Source organism: Falco biarmicus, chromosome 4 (genome assembly GCF_023638135.1).
Source record: "Falco biarmicus isolate bFalBia1 chromosome 4, bFalBia1.pri, whole genome shotgun sequence".
Classification (NCBI taxonomy): domain Eukaryota; kingdom Metazoa; phylum Chordata; class Aves; order Falconiformes; family Falconidae; genus Falco; species Falco biarmicus.
In genome coordinates, this window is record NC_079291.1 from 15197357 (window position 1) to 15213764 (window position 16408).

The 16408-nt window shown below is 35.1% G+C and overlaps 1 protein-coding gene across 2 annotated transcripts in view; it reads left to right on the forward strand.

Annotated features, from left to right (window-relative positions):
* Positions 1–16408, forward strand: part of ULK4 (unc-51 like kinase 4) — a 249721-nt gene that overhangs the window by 87519 nt on the left and 145794 nt on the right. For both annotated transcript variants that reach the window (XM_056334570.1, XM_056334571.1), the window contains exons 24-29: positions 930–1051; positions 1370–1426; positions 4537–4588; positions 4676–4770; positions 13861–13912; positions 14012–14156. In XM_056334570.1, the coding sequence (XP_056190545.1) occupies positions 930–1051; positions 1370–1426; positions 4537–4588; positions 4676–4770; positions 13861–13912; positions 14012–14156 (523 nt within the window). The remainder of the gene's footprint in view (positions 1–929; positions 1052–1369; positions 1427–4536; positions 4589–4675; positions 4771–13860; positions 13913–14011; positions 14157–16408) is intronic.

Genomic DNA, 16408 nt, shown 5'->3' on the forward strand with positions numbered 1-16408 from the left:
GTAGTAAGTGTTTTTCAAGACAGGATTTGGCTTTTAATATTTTCAGGTTATAGGAACAGAATTTTTCTTTGTATACGAGCTGTGACTTTTCTCCTGCTGCTTCTGTTTATCCCATGCAGAAGAGATCTTGCTTTTCTGAGACAATAGTTAAAGTAACACAAATTTAGCATAATGTTCCTTGATTTTATATGTCTCTTCTGAAGTTCGAAGTATTCTCTTCACTGTTGCAATTAAAATTTTGTTCCCTCATTATTGTGTCTGGGGTTTGTTATGGAGGCAACTAAGTTCTCTCATTGACCACCTGCTACCTCTTTTATGAGAACATGAGAATTCCTGTTGCTTTAGGTCACTTGCATCATTGTTAAACTTGTGTATGAGAATGTGTGTGTGCATGGCTGGTGGCAAGATGTTTTGCTGGGAAGGGGAGGAAGTTAATTTCATTCTTTCAGTAGTACTATACGGCAGGAAAAACATGCTGCTTGAGCATTATGTCACCCAGTAATCATGGTGAATTCAGCTCTGGGTCAGCTGGAACTCATGAGAGTTTTGCTTTTTATTTCACTGGAAATAGAATCGCATCCATAGAATTTCAGGAATATAATTCTATGCATATGTAGCCACCTACAGCCAGTATGTCCACCCTGCCAAGAAGGATAATTTGATCTTTGCTTCTACACCTGTCTTGTATTTCTGTCCTCACTGTGTGCCTGTCCCTGTAGCCACAGCAGGAAATTGGCCTGGCTGAACACTGAGCTAGGAAAGTGCTGGATCAGCCTGATTTATCATGCAGTCACATGAACACTACTTTCAGCAGGATGGACAAGACTGGTTTGAACAGTGGATACTGGAACAGAGCTGTTTTATATGTCATTTGCTGTTGTTTAGTAAAGCAGTTATGTTAGATCAGTCTGAAATATTGTTTTCTGTAGGTGACATTCTCACTGCCTTAACTAACGTCTCTGGACGTAAACACCCATCAACAGTTCAGGCTAAACAGCTGAAGATGTGCCTTCCTATGATGCCTGTAGTGCTTCATCTTGTGACATCCCAGGTAGAATTTTTCCCACCCCCTGCAAAAACTGTTAAACAAAGGGCAAATGCTTGCCATTTCTCGAGATCTAATTTCTGCCAGTCATGATCAGAATGGATAAAACAGAACTCTTATTAATGTGTAGATATGTTGATGAGTATTTCAGCTATGTAATAGCATTAAAGTTGTAAGCCTTATTTTTTGCACATTGGAAGGCAACTCCAATGATAGAAGCAGATACATGTTTTGTCCTCTTAATATGGCTGTGAAATACATCTTACTTTGGTCATAAGATAAGCATTTAATGTATTATTTTCAACTTTTGCTAAATTCAAATAGGTATTTCGTCCCCAGATAGTCACAGAGGAGTTTCTTTTCAACTATGGGACCTTACTTGTGAGTATAAGATAAATCTTGTTTACAAAATACACATAAAATTTTGGGAATTATTTCCATGTAATAGAATTACATTAGATGTATAAATTGGAGAGAGAACTTTATTCTGAATATAAAATGTAAGCTTTGATTATATTCAAAACTATATATATAACCATAAAGTATTTTCTGTAGTAATCTATAGGGTCAAACAAAATATTCTACCTTGTGTCCAAGTATAGAGGAACTCTGCATATGTTTGATAAACTGAGAATTTCCTGCATGTTTTATTTTAGAATAGAAAAGTTTAGCTGTAATATACACAGAATATTCTTTCTAGAATTTTACAAGTAGGAATGAAAGATAAATTATAATCTAATCTATATTTGAGGTATTCTTTCCTTTTGTTGCCTTTTTCTTCTTGCCAGTACTTTTACACTGTATTGATGAAAAGCTGAGTATTGTAAGCTACAGAACTATGATCTTTGTCCCGTGTTGACATCTACAACCTATTTATGATACTAGCAAAAGAAAATGAACTTTTTAACTTTGCTATAGGATAATATAGCAGAAATTAAGTAGTACTGTTGTAATGTAATTTCCTAATGTATAAACGATTGTTTCTGCTAAATGAAAAAAAATTATATACTAAAGTTGTATATTGATTTAGGAAAATACTTTTAAGTAAATGGGTTCATAAATGACAACTAGGTATTTACTTCCACAATAGCATGAAGAAATGCTTTACCACGAACAGCTAGAGTAAAGCTTACTGTTCAGATTCAATTCTGTTCCTCCTTTTACACTTGATTCCAAGAAAATGTGGGTTTCATTTAGCTCTACTGAAGTATTTGTATAAAAATTAGCATTAGAATTAAGAAAAAAAAATTTAAACTGCAGATATTCAATTACAAAGCCTTTTATCTCTTTGAAACATTTGTAACTATGCATTAGATTTATTAATAGTTTTGGATCAACCTTCTAGAAGGTGAAATTCTTCTGTCAACGATATTGGTACAGCAGAGCAGGTACAATGTAAGTTTTCTTTTGATGTTACTCCAGCTTGCTTGAACTACTGACTGAGTAAGTCAGGCTAGTTATATTAGTACAGCTTTCCTCTCAAATCAAGAAGGAGATGATTAATGAATATTTCCTGTATCTTGTCCTTCTGTCTCCAAACAAGGCAATTCAGGAACTTACATATACTATTTCAATTTACACATGAAAAAGGGAGGAAAAGTAGTATATGTGAAAACTGAATATCAAATTTGAATCCATATTTTATAACTGTGTTTTAATATGGGTAACATAACTACTTCTGGAACAGTCGCTATCCATTCTATCAGACAACGGTCTACTCTGGAGATTTGGGGTTGGCAACATTCCCACTGACATCTATAAAGGGACACTCAGTCATCAGCTTGTAGTTTTTTGAAGTACTGTGCTATGATTGAGACCTCTAAGACTTTAGCAAGTCAGTCTTTCAGGTTTTTTGGTGATGTTGCACCCTTGATTTATTAAAAAAATCTTACTCTTAACAATAAGAAATGAGTAGGAGTGGAAAGATGTGTGCTTGATATCTGGAAGGAAAAGAGTAGTTATTTTACTGTAACTGTTGTTCATTGAGATTTTTTTTCTTGCTGCTTTGAAGTTATTTTCATCATCACTGTAATTTTCAGTAGTGTTGTGCAAAGAAATTGAGAGGGAGTCAGAACAGTCCTTTCATGTTTTCAGTTGTGAATAGAAATATATGGAGGACATGCTCTGCCCCAAAAGCGCTGCTAATAGTAACCTCCTAGTGCAGTCAATAGGGCACCGGCTCACCTGTAGTGAAATACACACACACTACTCCTCTCTGTTGCTTAAAAAGACTCAGATTACTATTTTTTTTAATAAATACATCTTCTTGTTGTGTTTCTAATATAAAATTAAGGAAATAAGCATTAGTAGCCAGAAAGGTGTTTGCACCAACTATATTGATTTTTCCAAATTGGTCTTGAGACTATGGTTAGGTGTGAAAGTAAATGAGCAAACAAAATAATTTACTCTCTTCCAAAACAAGTTGATTAGGTAATATCTTGTAATTTTCTTCAATTTATCAGGAAGATAAAATAACTATTATTTTTAATACAAGCAGTGTTTTTATGTTTTTTAGATGCATTTAAATTATGAAATATATAATTGGCTTCTGTTTTTTTAATTAGAGAAGAATCTTTCAGATGTTTCTTACATACTGAGAAGATAACCCACGTAGACACTTCTGCCAATTCAATATATAACAAAATTTCAACTGATTATGCAATAGAAAACCAGCATCATTTTTCTTCATGCTTGACATAATATAAATAGATGTGTGCAAACTGAAAATGGGAAAGATTTTTATCAATCATAAATTATCTGTGATTTAAATATTGCATTAGTAAAAAAGAGCATATTATAAATTCTGCTGAGAAGTTTTCCTTCTTTAGCAAATGTTAATTATGTGTCTTTTACATTCCTTATGAAATAAACAGCTATGCATGGAAGTGAAAGGAGTGAAGTTAACATTTAAAGGCAAAAGAATAATGGGTCTAATTGTACAATATTTACTTAACCCAGATTATTAATATTTCATTGTCTCTGTTCCTCAAAATGGTGACTAATTTAGGTGATTTTTAATAGAAAGTTATGCATTTTTGTATGTTCTCCTGTGTCTAACTGTATTCATAGTGAGTGTAGTATGCATGGAAATAAAAAAGATGGTACAAATAACAGAAAATTGCATTTTCTGGAGGGTTTTGGTTTTTTTTTCATGAGTTACTTTAACACAGCCATGTCCAAGGTAGTTCAAAGTAGTCTAAGAAATTACAGTTTTCTGTACATTTAGTTACTGTCTTTTTACCTGGAAATGTTATCATTCCTGATGTTAGTCAGAGTAATAGTCCTTACTGTAGTCTACATTTAAGTGTCCAGCAGCATTACAGACTTGCAAGATTAAAACTGCTAGATCATTAATGATTTCAGTCTTTCATAATGTAGGAACATTAAAATTTTGTATTTACATGGTCCCTTAAAGAGTTTCATGTTGTAGTTATTCCATGATTACTTCTTGTTTATAAAGTATTTTAACATAAATGCTGCTTCTTCTGTAGAATTTTATCAGGTCGATAGATTCAGGAGAAACAAACTTGGATGGAGCAATAGGTAAGGTAACCTATGATATTGCAGTACTTTTATATGCAGGCCTTATAACTGTTGCATTTTATAAAGAAATATGATTTTTACCAATAGGGCAAGCTGCATCAGAAGAATTGATTAAGATTACTTTATCAACCTTTGAAGCAGTAACCCAGCATCCTGTGTTGTTGACAACCTATCGCTTGACCGTAAGTCTGGCAACAAATTAAATAGTTGTAGGCTAACAGGCCTAATTCCATTGATAAATAGAATGTTTTGAAGGTTTAGAAACTGTTTACAATATGGTTTAAAATGTGTTGTGGTTCTGTTTGATGGAAAAAAAATCCTTATTGTTTGTAGAGAGATTTAATTTTCAAAGAAGCAGCAAGGCATTCAGACTCAGTTTACTAGATTTAGTTGAGAATTCAGAGGAAGAATAAGAACGGCTTAAAGTTTAGAAATAACAGTTCTTAAAATGATTTTCATGTAAATATAACACTTGATTCTAGATGTCTTTCTTCAGCCTCAAAGTAAGTATGTTGCTATATATTAGTGAAAATGTCACCACTTTATTTGTCATTATGCTTTTAACATAGCTTGGAAAGACCACTTCTGAGGGTTGAAGATCCCATTCCTTCAATACCCTTCCTGCTGAGGTCATCAATAGCAGTTATGGTGGTTGATTGTTTTTTTTGTTTAAGTATAACAGATTGCTTACTAAAAATTGCATTACAATTACCAAACACACATACTGTAAGCTTCTTACATCACTATGATTTGTTTTCTTTCAAGTTTTTGTTAGATTTTTTACTGTCAGCTAAGCTAACTAAAGGCAGAACAATTACATTATGAAACAGCTGTTAGCAAATCAGGAGGTCAGAATGTATTGTATCAGAGGAGGTCAGAATGTATTGTATCAGTGTTTGACAAATTGTAACCTGTACCAATGCATTTTTGTACCTGAATTTCCACCATGTTTACTGGGGTGGCCATTTAATTGAAAATGAAATGTATGTGTTTGTATAGGTGTTAGGTTAAGGGCACACGCAATATAGCACTTAAATCAAGAAAGGCATTAGTAAATTGTAATACTTAAGAATGAGTGATCTTGGGGATTGTGCTAGATAAGAATGGGCGATCTTAGAAATCAAGTGTTTTTAGAAGTTGAATCCTGTTTGGGGGTGTGTGTTAGTTAAGTACTTGTATTATAAAGTCTTAATAAGTGAAAATAGTAAAATTAATAAAAAATACAAATTGGAGTTTAAATAAGTTTAATATTTATTTTCATTAATGCTCGTAAAGGAGTGATAATCAAGAAATGGTCCTTATGCACAAAAATCTAGCCAATTAATAGGAAGAAGGGAAATAGTACAGAACCGAACGGTTCAATTTACTTTCAAGTAATATGGGAAATTATGGTCTAGAAAAGAAATGTAAGTGTAGGTGAGGTATGAATGCCTATTGGTGTCTCCCTACATGCCTGTCAGCGTGCAAGTCACTGTATTATGACTGTATTACGACACTATCATTCTAGAATCATCTCAATTTTTAAAAATAATCATTTTAATTCGGTGGGTTATCAGTGTGTCTTATATTAACAGAAATATGTGCCATTTTTTATGGAGGTCCATCAGCATTTACCGCAATTGTAATAAATTGTGTCAGCATGTTAAATAAAACTCCCCTAGCTGTTTAAATTTTAATGGTCTGGGGGTTCTTCCCTGAAAAAATAGCACCAAGGAGACAGCTCTCCTTTTTGACTCTTCTTTCCCTGCTCCCAGCCCCACATTCAGTGGGATGGTGTACTGAAGCCAGGGAATGACCATCCCACTGTCTTTTAAGTAACCCCTTACTAGCAGTAGGTGAGTCTTATGTAAGTATCTAAATTTCTGGGAAACAGTTTACTTCATCTCACATATGTTGAAAGTTTTAGTTGTTTATTTAAAATCCATCTGAGCACATTGGTTAACCTTATGCTCGAGATAAAACTTCCTGCCTGTCCAGTGCTTGTATATTTGTGACACATACCACTGCTGTAGAATAGTTTCCCTGATTTAGAATAGGTATATATTTATTAACTAAAAATAAATCTATCCTTGTCAATGAACACTTTTTTTTTCCTAAGAAAGAAAATCTGCTCCTTCATGCACTTATTTTCATAAATAACAGTTCTTCCTAATTTAGAAGCCTACCTGACACTCAGCAAATAGCCATTCAGGCACAAAATGAAGTGGAGAAATTGCCTTGTATTGGGTATGTTAAATTCAAGAAATTGTCCACTGTAATTAATAATCTCTAACCACATCTGCCACTAGTGGTGCAAACAGTAATTAGTTTAATACTATTTATGAAGTCTAGTGTGCTAATTATACTTGAATGTACAGCATACATTACTTTAGAGGAAAGTGGTACTTCATCTTCTGTGATGCATACAGACTATTTTTAGAATTGCTGTTACTCAAGGGGTATCTTCTAATTGCTGCTTGCTGAGCATGACTGGAATCTATGAATATAAATGCCAGCACCCAGTGGAACTTAGTGCTTTTTTAAAAAGTTGAGGTAAGACGTGTTTGAGCTTCCAGATCAATACTGAAGTATAACAATGGTTAATAGGATACTCTTTTACTGAAGAGAAATGTGTATCCTGCGCCGATCTGTGAAGCCTGGATTGCTTATTTTGACAAAGTTGGTTACAAACAGCATTTTATGGAGGGGGTGGGAGGAAGGCCAAAACCTTCTTGAGAGGATGCATTTTTTTCCACTGCAACTGTGACATTGCTTTAAAATCTCTAAACAGAAATCAAGTAAATTTCTAGTGAAGTTTAAAGAGTTTACTAAAATGTGAGGTTATATTAAGCAAGCAGAACCACTAAGTTTTTCAGTCCGGCTCTGGCTTTAGTTTAGCTACAGTGGAAATTGTTTAAGTTAATAAGAACTTAAGAGCAATGTTTCAGGTTCTTTTTCACTTGAGAAGAAAAGAATTGCTTGTTCTTTTTTAGTTAGTGTTTGATTTGCCTTTGTATTTGTACCTTGAAAAAGAAAATGGAATAAATTGATTTTTTGTGATCAAATTTCTGATTAGCATCAATCTGCAGTCAGTTATTGAGGAGAGTAATTTCTGTGGGGACTGATGTGGGAGGTGGTATATATTGCTAAGTGTGATAAAGTCAAGGGGAATTAATTGAAGTGAAAGCCAGTAATGAGCAGTAATTTCATTCTTAAACTGGCACAAGTCCAATTGCCTGTTTCCTTCACATACCTAAAATGGAAAAATATTTATTACATTCAGATAGTAAGTGTTATAATAATATTTATTTTCAAATTTTGGTAAAGGTTTAGGTATAATTAACTGGAAGAATTCTGTGCTGATTGTTATCATTTGCGTTTTCCTTTTCTCTGTTAAGTATATTTATTGCCATGAAAAGAGGACTTGTGTTAATTGAGAGCAACTTTGAGCAGTGATGAGGTTCCTAATGGCAGGCAGTTCCTGTGGGAGTCCTTTCTGTACTGTAGCTCCCCAATGATCTGTATACTGCACAGATGATCTTTTACCCAAACCATGAAAGTTCTGTGGTTGAGGCAGAAGTTGTCAGCAGTGATTCTCATCCTCAAGGTTTTAAAACTTGCTTTAAGAAATCAGGCTAAAATAAAAGCACTCCAAACATGATGAGTTGCTTGATGGGAAGTCAAGGGAAAAGCAGAGTGACATGGAAATCTGCTGGTTGACAATACAAGAGTTATTATTTTCACCAAAGGTGACAACACAAGGGTTAGAAACTTCTGCAAGTGATTTTTTTTCTGCTCATCTTAGTCTTTTCTTGATTCAGCATCAGTGGTATTCTTCATCCACAGGGTGCTCTGATCTAAACACTGACACCCTAATTTTGTCAGCGTAGGGTATGACTATATGAACATATTGTACAGCATTTCTTCAATCACTTTCCCTTTTCAAGTAGATTAAAATTCTAGATACCATGTGGCTTTCTGTCCATTAAGCTAATCCACATGACATGAGACTTTTTTGTGAAACCAGTTCTCTTCTAAATGACATATTGAGCCAGTCAATCAGTGCTGTCTCTTCCCAGAAGAAAGAAAAAAACCCACAAACTCAGTGAATATTCTGAAGACTTTTAAAAAAACCCTACAGAAATGTCATTCTTCTCCCCAGTTCATTCTATCATGCATTAGATTATTTTTTCTATTACATTCTGAGAGAGTACTGGCAATATTAAAACATTGAGGAGCATGCTGTGCCTCCAGCAGATTCTTCAAGAAATTTGAAGGCAGCATGATCTTAATTCCATGGTCACTTTCAGCAGTAACATTGTATGTGGAATTTTAATGAGAATAAATGTCAAGGTGATGTTGAATGTTGTGGATCTTACATGTCAGTAGAAAAAAAGGGTTTGGGAGCTGATGGTCTTTGCTTTGGTACATTCTGCTTTGAATAGTGGATAAGGAGAAGATATTTGTCAGTAGCTGTAAGTTAAACATTTGCACACTGAAAAGAACCAGATATTGCTAGAAAAATCTCTGGAAGTAAAGCAATGGGCTTAGTCACTTGCGAGTTTGGCTACGATAGCTGCGTGGAGTGAGATAGTGTGGTTTCTTTATGCAAGTTTAGTTCTGGGGTCTTATTTTCACTTGAGAACAGCATGTTTCACAGATGCTACTGTACCAGGCTTTAAGCCTGCTTACTTTTTCTGTCCACCCAGCGTAACATCAAATGTCAGGACTTTGGCATTAAGCACTGATTTGAAGAGCTCTGAGACTCAGTTTTAATCAAGGGAGATATTTTTTTTTTTAGGTCAGTAATGTTAACCATATTAAAGGTTAGTTCTGTGGCCTTGAGAAGAAGGTTAAGCCATATTCTAAGATGTAGGGGATAATGGGTAAGTTTGGTTATATGCTAGTTCATTAATACACCGAGGTTGCATGTGTATGTTGAATAGTTGAATTCATCCTTGCTGACTAGCACAAGGGAATGGAATTTTAATTCTCCATCATGATTCTTAGGGGCGTACCTGCAGCTAAACAGGGATTCAGTGTATTGGATCTTTCCACACTGAGCCCTTGCAGTGTTATAACTGCTTTTTAGTGGATACTTGTGGAGCTTGGACTTTGCTTGGTGAGGTTAAGTAAAGCTGAGGTGATGTTTCTTTCTAACAAAGCAGGCACATGTATTTAGTGTGCAGGCCTTGTGTCTAACATCTCCTGAACAGCTGAGACAAGCAGAGAAGGACTGAAATTAGCAGTTTTCTCTTTCAAGCCCCTCCTAGTAGCTGGTGAATACTTAACCACTCTGAAACTGTGGCTTGTCTCTCTCTTTTGAAGGTTAAATTAACATACAGACTTTGCAGAAGAATTTCTTTTAAAATTGTGCCTTGTTTTCAAAAGATAGAATTTTTGTAAGAAAGAAGATACTGTAGAAAAGCTTTTTGCTCCGTGCTCGTATCTCACTAGTAGAGTTTTCCTTGCAGAATTCAGTGAATGTTATGGAGAGATATTTTCTGGATTTGGATAGTATACATGGATTTCCAAAAAGTTTTTGACAAAGTGATGTGTCAAAGACTCTTCTAATCCATCCGTGGCCCTTCTTTCTTACCCCCTGACAGAGCAACTTCTTCCAACTAGTTAAAATTCACTAAGTAGAGAATAGAGAACAGTTTTAAAATAGATAGATTAAGAATGGTGCTGTACGAAGTTCTGTGTTGAAACATGTGCTATTTATAACTAATCCAGAAAAGGGAATTAATAGGGAGGTTTCAGAACTGACTGATAACACTAAATTATTCATGGTAGTGAAAATTAAAACTGACAGAAGAGTTGCAGAAGATTTCAAGATATTGAGTGAAAGGACAATAAAATTATGTGCCATTCAATACTGATTGTCAAGTGACACAAATGGGGAAACCCATTCTAGCTATGCATATGCAGTGTCAGGCTCTAAACTACTTGTAACTGTTCTGGAGATCTTTTAGCATAGTTTTTCTATGAAAATGAGTTTTTTACACAGCAATAATGAGAAAGACAACCAGATTATTAGAAATGACTGGTAAAAGATCAGACGAAAAAGCAGAAAACATTACTGTGCCATGGTAAATCCATGGTGCCCTCAAGCCTTGAATACGGAATGCAGTTGTGGTCATTCACTCTCAAAGGGAATGAAGCTTAACCAGAAAAAGTACAGCTTGATGATGCAAGGAGGGACTAAGTAGGTAAGAATTTCTGCTTTGGCAACAAAAGAGTTGAGAGTATAGAATTATGAATGGCATGGGAAAGATGAATTGGAAATAATTGTTCCTGGTTTTCATAAAATAAGAATAGGTGGGTATCAAGTTAGCTGCTTTAAAAGAAACAAGGAGGTGTCTTTTCATAAGGCATAATTGAAGTGTAGAATTCAGTGTCATAGGTATCACACATGCTAAATGTATAAATACATTATAATGTATAAAAACATATAGGAGAAAAGGCTAGTAAGCGTTACTAAATGCCAAAATACAGATACAGCATCAGCTTAGGAAGTTTCTTAACTCAAGAATTACTTTACTTGAAACTAGAGTTGTGCTTTATGCTTGGTATATTTCTTCTACTCTTTTTCTGCTCCTTTGCTATTTTCAGAAACAGCATTACCAGGTTTGAGCTATGTTTTTGTTTGGTTATGTACATGTGTATCATAGCTGGGAGATGTGAATGTAGCATGTATGGAAGTTTCCAGTACTTTGTTGCTATTTTGGGTACTGATAACAGCAGAGTTGTGGCAGCACAGCCTTTGAATGCCATCATTACAGAATCATACAGTGGTGGCTTTGTGCAGTTAAGGATTTATCATGAACTGAGTATCAGGCTGTTTAGAAGATGGTGCAAACCCAGATATAGCTATGATCATATTCAAACTATCTAATCTGTTTAGACTTGAAGAAGAGTATTTCCGTTTTTAAAGAGTGGGGGGTTTTTTGTAATCAATCCTAGTGATAAAGATTGAGGCAAGAGAAATATCTGACTACCTTCATGCATATATGGAGATTTGATTCCATGTATATGTCAGCAGTCATTTAAAAGAAGAAATAATGAATCCTTGTTCAATCCCTCTAGAAAATGTCAAAATACTAATGCCATGCTTCTTTATATGTAACTTACAGAAACTTGTGCAATTCACTGGTGAATTCATTAAAAATATCTTATGTACTATTACACTTCAGTTTATTTCACCTCAGTAATTATTTTTGTAGTCAGTATCTTGTTTACAAATTTGTGTACACTTTAGTAAAAATGAGATGGATGGAAGATGAGGGTTGCAGAGTTAGGAAGTATCTGATTTAAGGTTCATGTGCAGTTTAATACTTGCTTCTCCCTTTAGAACGTACATTCGGATATGCTCTTATATAACGAATTTTCCATAGAACTAGTGCTTCATTTAGTTGATCTCCTCACCACACTGAACTGACACGAGGCACACACCTGCTATGGAGGATTCCATTCTAAACAGTTCATTTGCCAAAATTGATGTTTGTGTTAGAAAAAGGTCAGAGAAAGCTAATACTTTTATTAAGAACTAAGGAATCTTCTTTACAATGACACTTTGTAACATATTTATCTTAGAAAAGACTTATGACTGACAACTACACTTGCTAGTGTGGAAAGGCTACTGTTAGTACTAGATGAAAGTGAAAGAAGATTTGAAGTTTTAGAAATTGAAGTTGCATCATACTGCTGTATACTGCCATCTTAACTGGTATTAGTCTGAGTCAGTGCTGCTTCTGGGTGACATGTAATATTCTATTAGGCTGAACTGGTTTTTTGGACTGAAAGATCTTAAGTACATATGTTATTTTGCTTTTTATCCTACCTCTCAGGTATGGTATAACTGATAAATTACCATTGTAGAATAGTTTAGAAACCTGCACTAATGGAGTCACTGGAATGCAATGTAGTTTTATTATTTCTCTTATTACATATGAACTGAAAAGACCATGAAATATTTCAAAATTATGAAGTGTTGCAGAAGTCATTACATCAGTCATATCATTATCTATATAGGCATAAAAGCTATTTGACCTTGCAAGAGTAGTTTGACTTCCATACCTCAGGCAGAGTCCTTTACTTCTTTTATTGGAAGTATGTAAAAAATGGCATCTTTTGGTAGTTTTTTCAGAAGTAAAAAAAGCTAGACTAAATGAATACCTTAATGTCAGGGATTCAATTAACAGAGACCACCAACTAGCAATGGAGTAGTTGCTAATTCTAGTTATTGCTGGCTAGAGGCTAACTTCATTTAGTGACCCCTTTTCATACATACTTTCAGCTTCTATAGATGTGTGTTATTATTAGCTGCATAAATATAGAGAAATTCTATCTTCTAGTATTAATCACTAAAAGAAAACACATGGAGGATTATAACACAGTCTTGTTATGCCAAATCCTGCCCACAGTGGAGTGACAATTTACACAGTAATTTTATTTGTATAAATAAATCCAAGGACAAGCTTGTATCCATGATGCAAAAATAAATGAATTCTATTTTACCAATGACTTAAGGCTTAGCAATTCATTATCTTACAGTGAATACTAATAATACATTGTTTTTGTGTATATATAGTAGATATATAAAACTGAGTTATAGCCTAGTTTGCTATAAGTTGATTTCAGATGGAACTAAGCTGACCAGTCCTGTAACATGGACTCATGGACAATAAGGAGTTGACTGGATTATTTTTTTTTTTAATATTTCAAATATTAAGTCTGTATATTTAGATTTCAATGGAAGACTGTGTATTACCAGAATGGAAGAAGTTAAATTGTTATCCAGACTTTCTACTAAGCTTAAGGATGTTTCATTAGAGGTACTACATCTTTCCTGATGTATTTTAGTTCTATGCAGGTTTGTTTTAGAAGGATATTTCTTCTGACCTGTTTGATGAGTAGTTTATAGATTAAAGCATCAGGATTAATAGATATTCTAATACTTCAGGATTAATAGATATTATAATACTTTTTTCTTAATATCATATATCTGCATTTAATTCTGTATTTTAAATTAAAATTCACTCTCAATGAATTATACCAGAGTTACTGTTTTCTATATAAAAGTACAGTACTATCTGTAACTTTATGACAGCTTACCAGAGAAAAGTGAACTTGGTGGCTTTGTAAGTGTGATTACGGATGAATTTCCATGATTATTCATCTTTTTGATTAAGGGCACTGGCAGTGGAATAAGCATAGACGATAGTGTATCTCTGCTCTGTTTTTTCCCCTGTGAATAATCTAATCCAGATCTTTCTAATTCTCTGTTTTAGGTTGAAGACTGTATCCTCCCACCACTAGTTTCTTTGGTCCACAGTCAAAATGGTAAGTATATGGGCACATCAGCTGCAGTTTCCATGAATTCAGCATTTTGTTTTAATTAGACTTCAGTGTGGTCACATTCTTGGCACCTTTATTTTCAAGTGGAATGGAGACTCTTCAGCTTGCGGTTGCTCTCAGAAACCACATCACTGCTTTTAAGTCATGAGGTCATGGCTGAGGAGAAAGGGGAGAGCCTCAACTCGAACAGCAAGCTTCTGTGTCTCATTAGAGATTCATTGCTGCCTCAGTAAGTATAATATTGCTTGTGTAATGGGGAATAACTTGATACTAGATCCATTTTGACAATGTATTGGTTTTAACTACCCTTTTTATGTTTAAATGGTAAAACAAAAAGAGGAATAACAATTAACTGCTGCTAGAGTTCTCTGCCCAGCATCTCTGTCCTAGGTTTTAGTATGTTGTCATATACAACACAAACACAACTTCTGTGTGACAGTCGTTTCTGATACTGTGTCTCTGGCTGTTCTTGACGTGAAACAGATTTTCCCTAGCTTTTGGGTTTTGTTTTAAATACTCCTCTTTGTTCTGTTAATAAAGTCAGAAAATTCTAACAGCAACATCTTTTTGTCTAATTCGGATATTGTGCCCTCATGTAAGATGTTCTGAAATCACATGGAAAGGCATGTAACTTTCTGAAAGCGAATAGTGCAGGATGGGTTAGTCCTCCATGACCCACCCAGGGGCTATTGCCTCTAAATTGCTGTCCTACAGCAAAGTAGATGAATCTACAGCCTGTGGGCCAGATGTGGGCTAGAAATTAATTTATATAGTTTATGGTCAAATAAGGCCTTATCATTTCAAACTGACTTGCACGTGAGCGTAAAGGCGGCTTTCTGCAAGTAGAGGGATGAAAAGCATGAACACAAGATGAGGATAGTAATGATGAGTCATCATTTTTCTTTCACATTATTCTAATAATGTTACAGTGTATTTTAATGTGTGGTACTCAAAAGTTAATAATTGTAAATACTTAGCTGCTCTAAGTGAGAGAATTGTTCCCCACCCCTACGTTAAGTAAGTGACAGAAGGGTAGAGGAATGGATGCTGGTTTATGATCAGAAACACAGTGCTTTCCTCCAAAATGAGACTGTCTCTTGCTAGTTGACTAGTGTTACAGTTTGAGGACCAAAGTTCTATCCATGCCAGACAGGTAATCATTTCTCTGTGAGAGAGAATGGGAAGGAAATCTTAAAAGCTCTATGGAGAAGCTTATTTTCGCATCTATCTTCACAATGCTTTTTTCTCTAGGAAATACAGAATATATAAATATGAATTAAAATGGAAATACTATTTTTAAAATAGAGTATATGCATTACTAAAAGCTGTCAGATTATTTTCTTCAGATTGGAGTGGAGACCTGGAGTCAAGTGATACCAAAGTCTGTCCTTGCTCTGAAACTTGCTCTGCACAGAAATGCCCACCTTATAACATGTTTCTCATTGAAATGGAGGGTGTAGGGGGAGTGTCATGCTAATTACAAACTGGAAGGAAAACAGCCAGTATACTCCTGTCTTCAAGCTAATTATCTCAATTATGTGGCAGGGATTTTTGGTCTGAGACTAAATATGATCCTACTCTGGGGACTACACTTGGGCTATCTTGGCACGCATTGCATTGTAGATGTATGAAAAAGGGTCTTGCAGTAGCTCAGAATCTTGGTTCCAGGCATGAAGTACTTCCTGAAACAGTTCCATTATCTCACCGGTAGAGATGGTGATACTTGTATTCAGAAAACAGTTTGAGATTATCTCAAGAAAATAAATGTGAAGTTTCTGATATTTGGAATATATTGGAACTTGGTATAAACAAATTTTGCTCTAGTTTAGGAGCATAGTAAAACAGTATGTAAATCTTCTAGTGATTCAGAAGGCGTTAACTAGTGTCTGCATATTTAATACATTACTTGAACCTGTGTGTTGAGCCAACCTCTAGTAAATATGTTCACCTGTGTTGATGTGGTGTTTTAACCCCAGCTGGTAGTTAAGTGCCATGCAGGTGCTCGCTCACTCACCCCTCCCCCAGAGGGGTGGGGAGGAGAAACAGAAAGGGATGTAGAACTAAAGGGTAGAGATAAGAATAGTTTAATAACTGAAATAAAATAAAACCAAAAGAACAATAGTAAAGATAACAGTAACAGTTATAATGAAAAGGAAGGAGAAGGAAAGAGGAATGAAATCCAAAAGGAAGGGAGAAAAGAAAACCAGTGATGAACAATATGACTTCTCACCACCTGCTGGCTGATGCCTAGCCAGTCCCCAAGCAATGACTGGCAGCCCTGGCCAACCACCCCTCCCCCCGGTTATATACCAAGCATGATAGCCTGTGGTACAGAATATCTCGTTAGCTAATTCAGGCCAGCTGAGCTGGCTGTGTCCCCTCCCAATACAAACACTACCCAGCAATGACCAAAACCATCAGTGTGTTATCAACGCTGTTCCCATACTAAATCCAACGCACAGCACTGCACTAGTCTCCAAG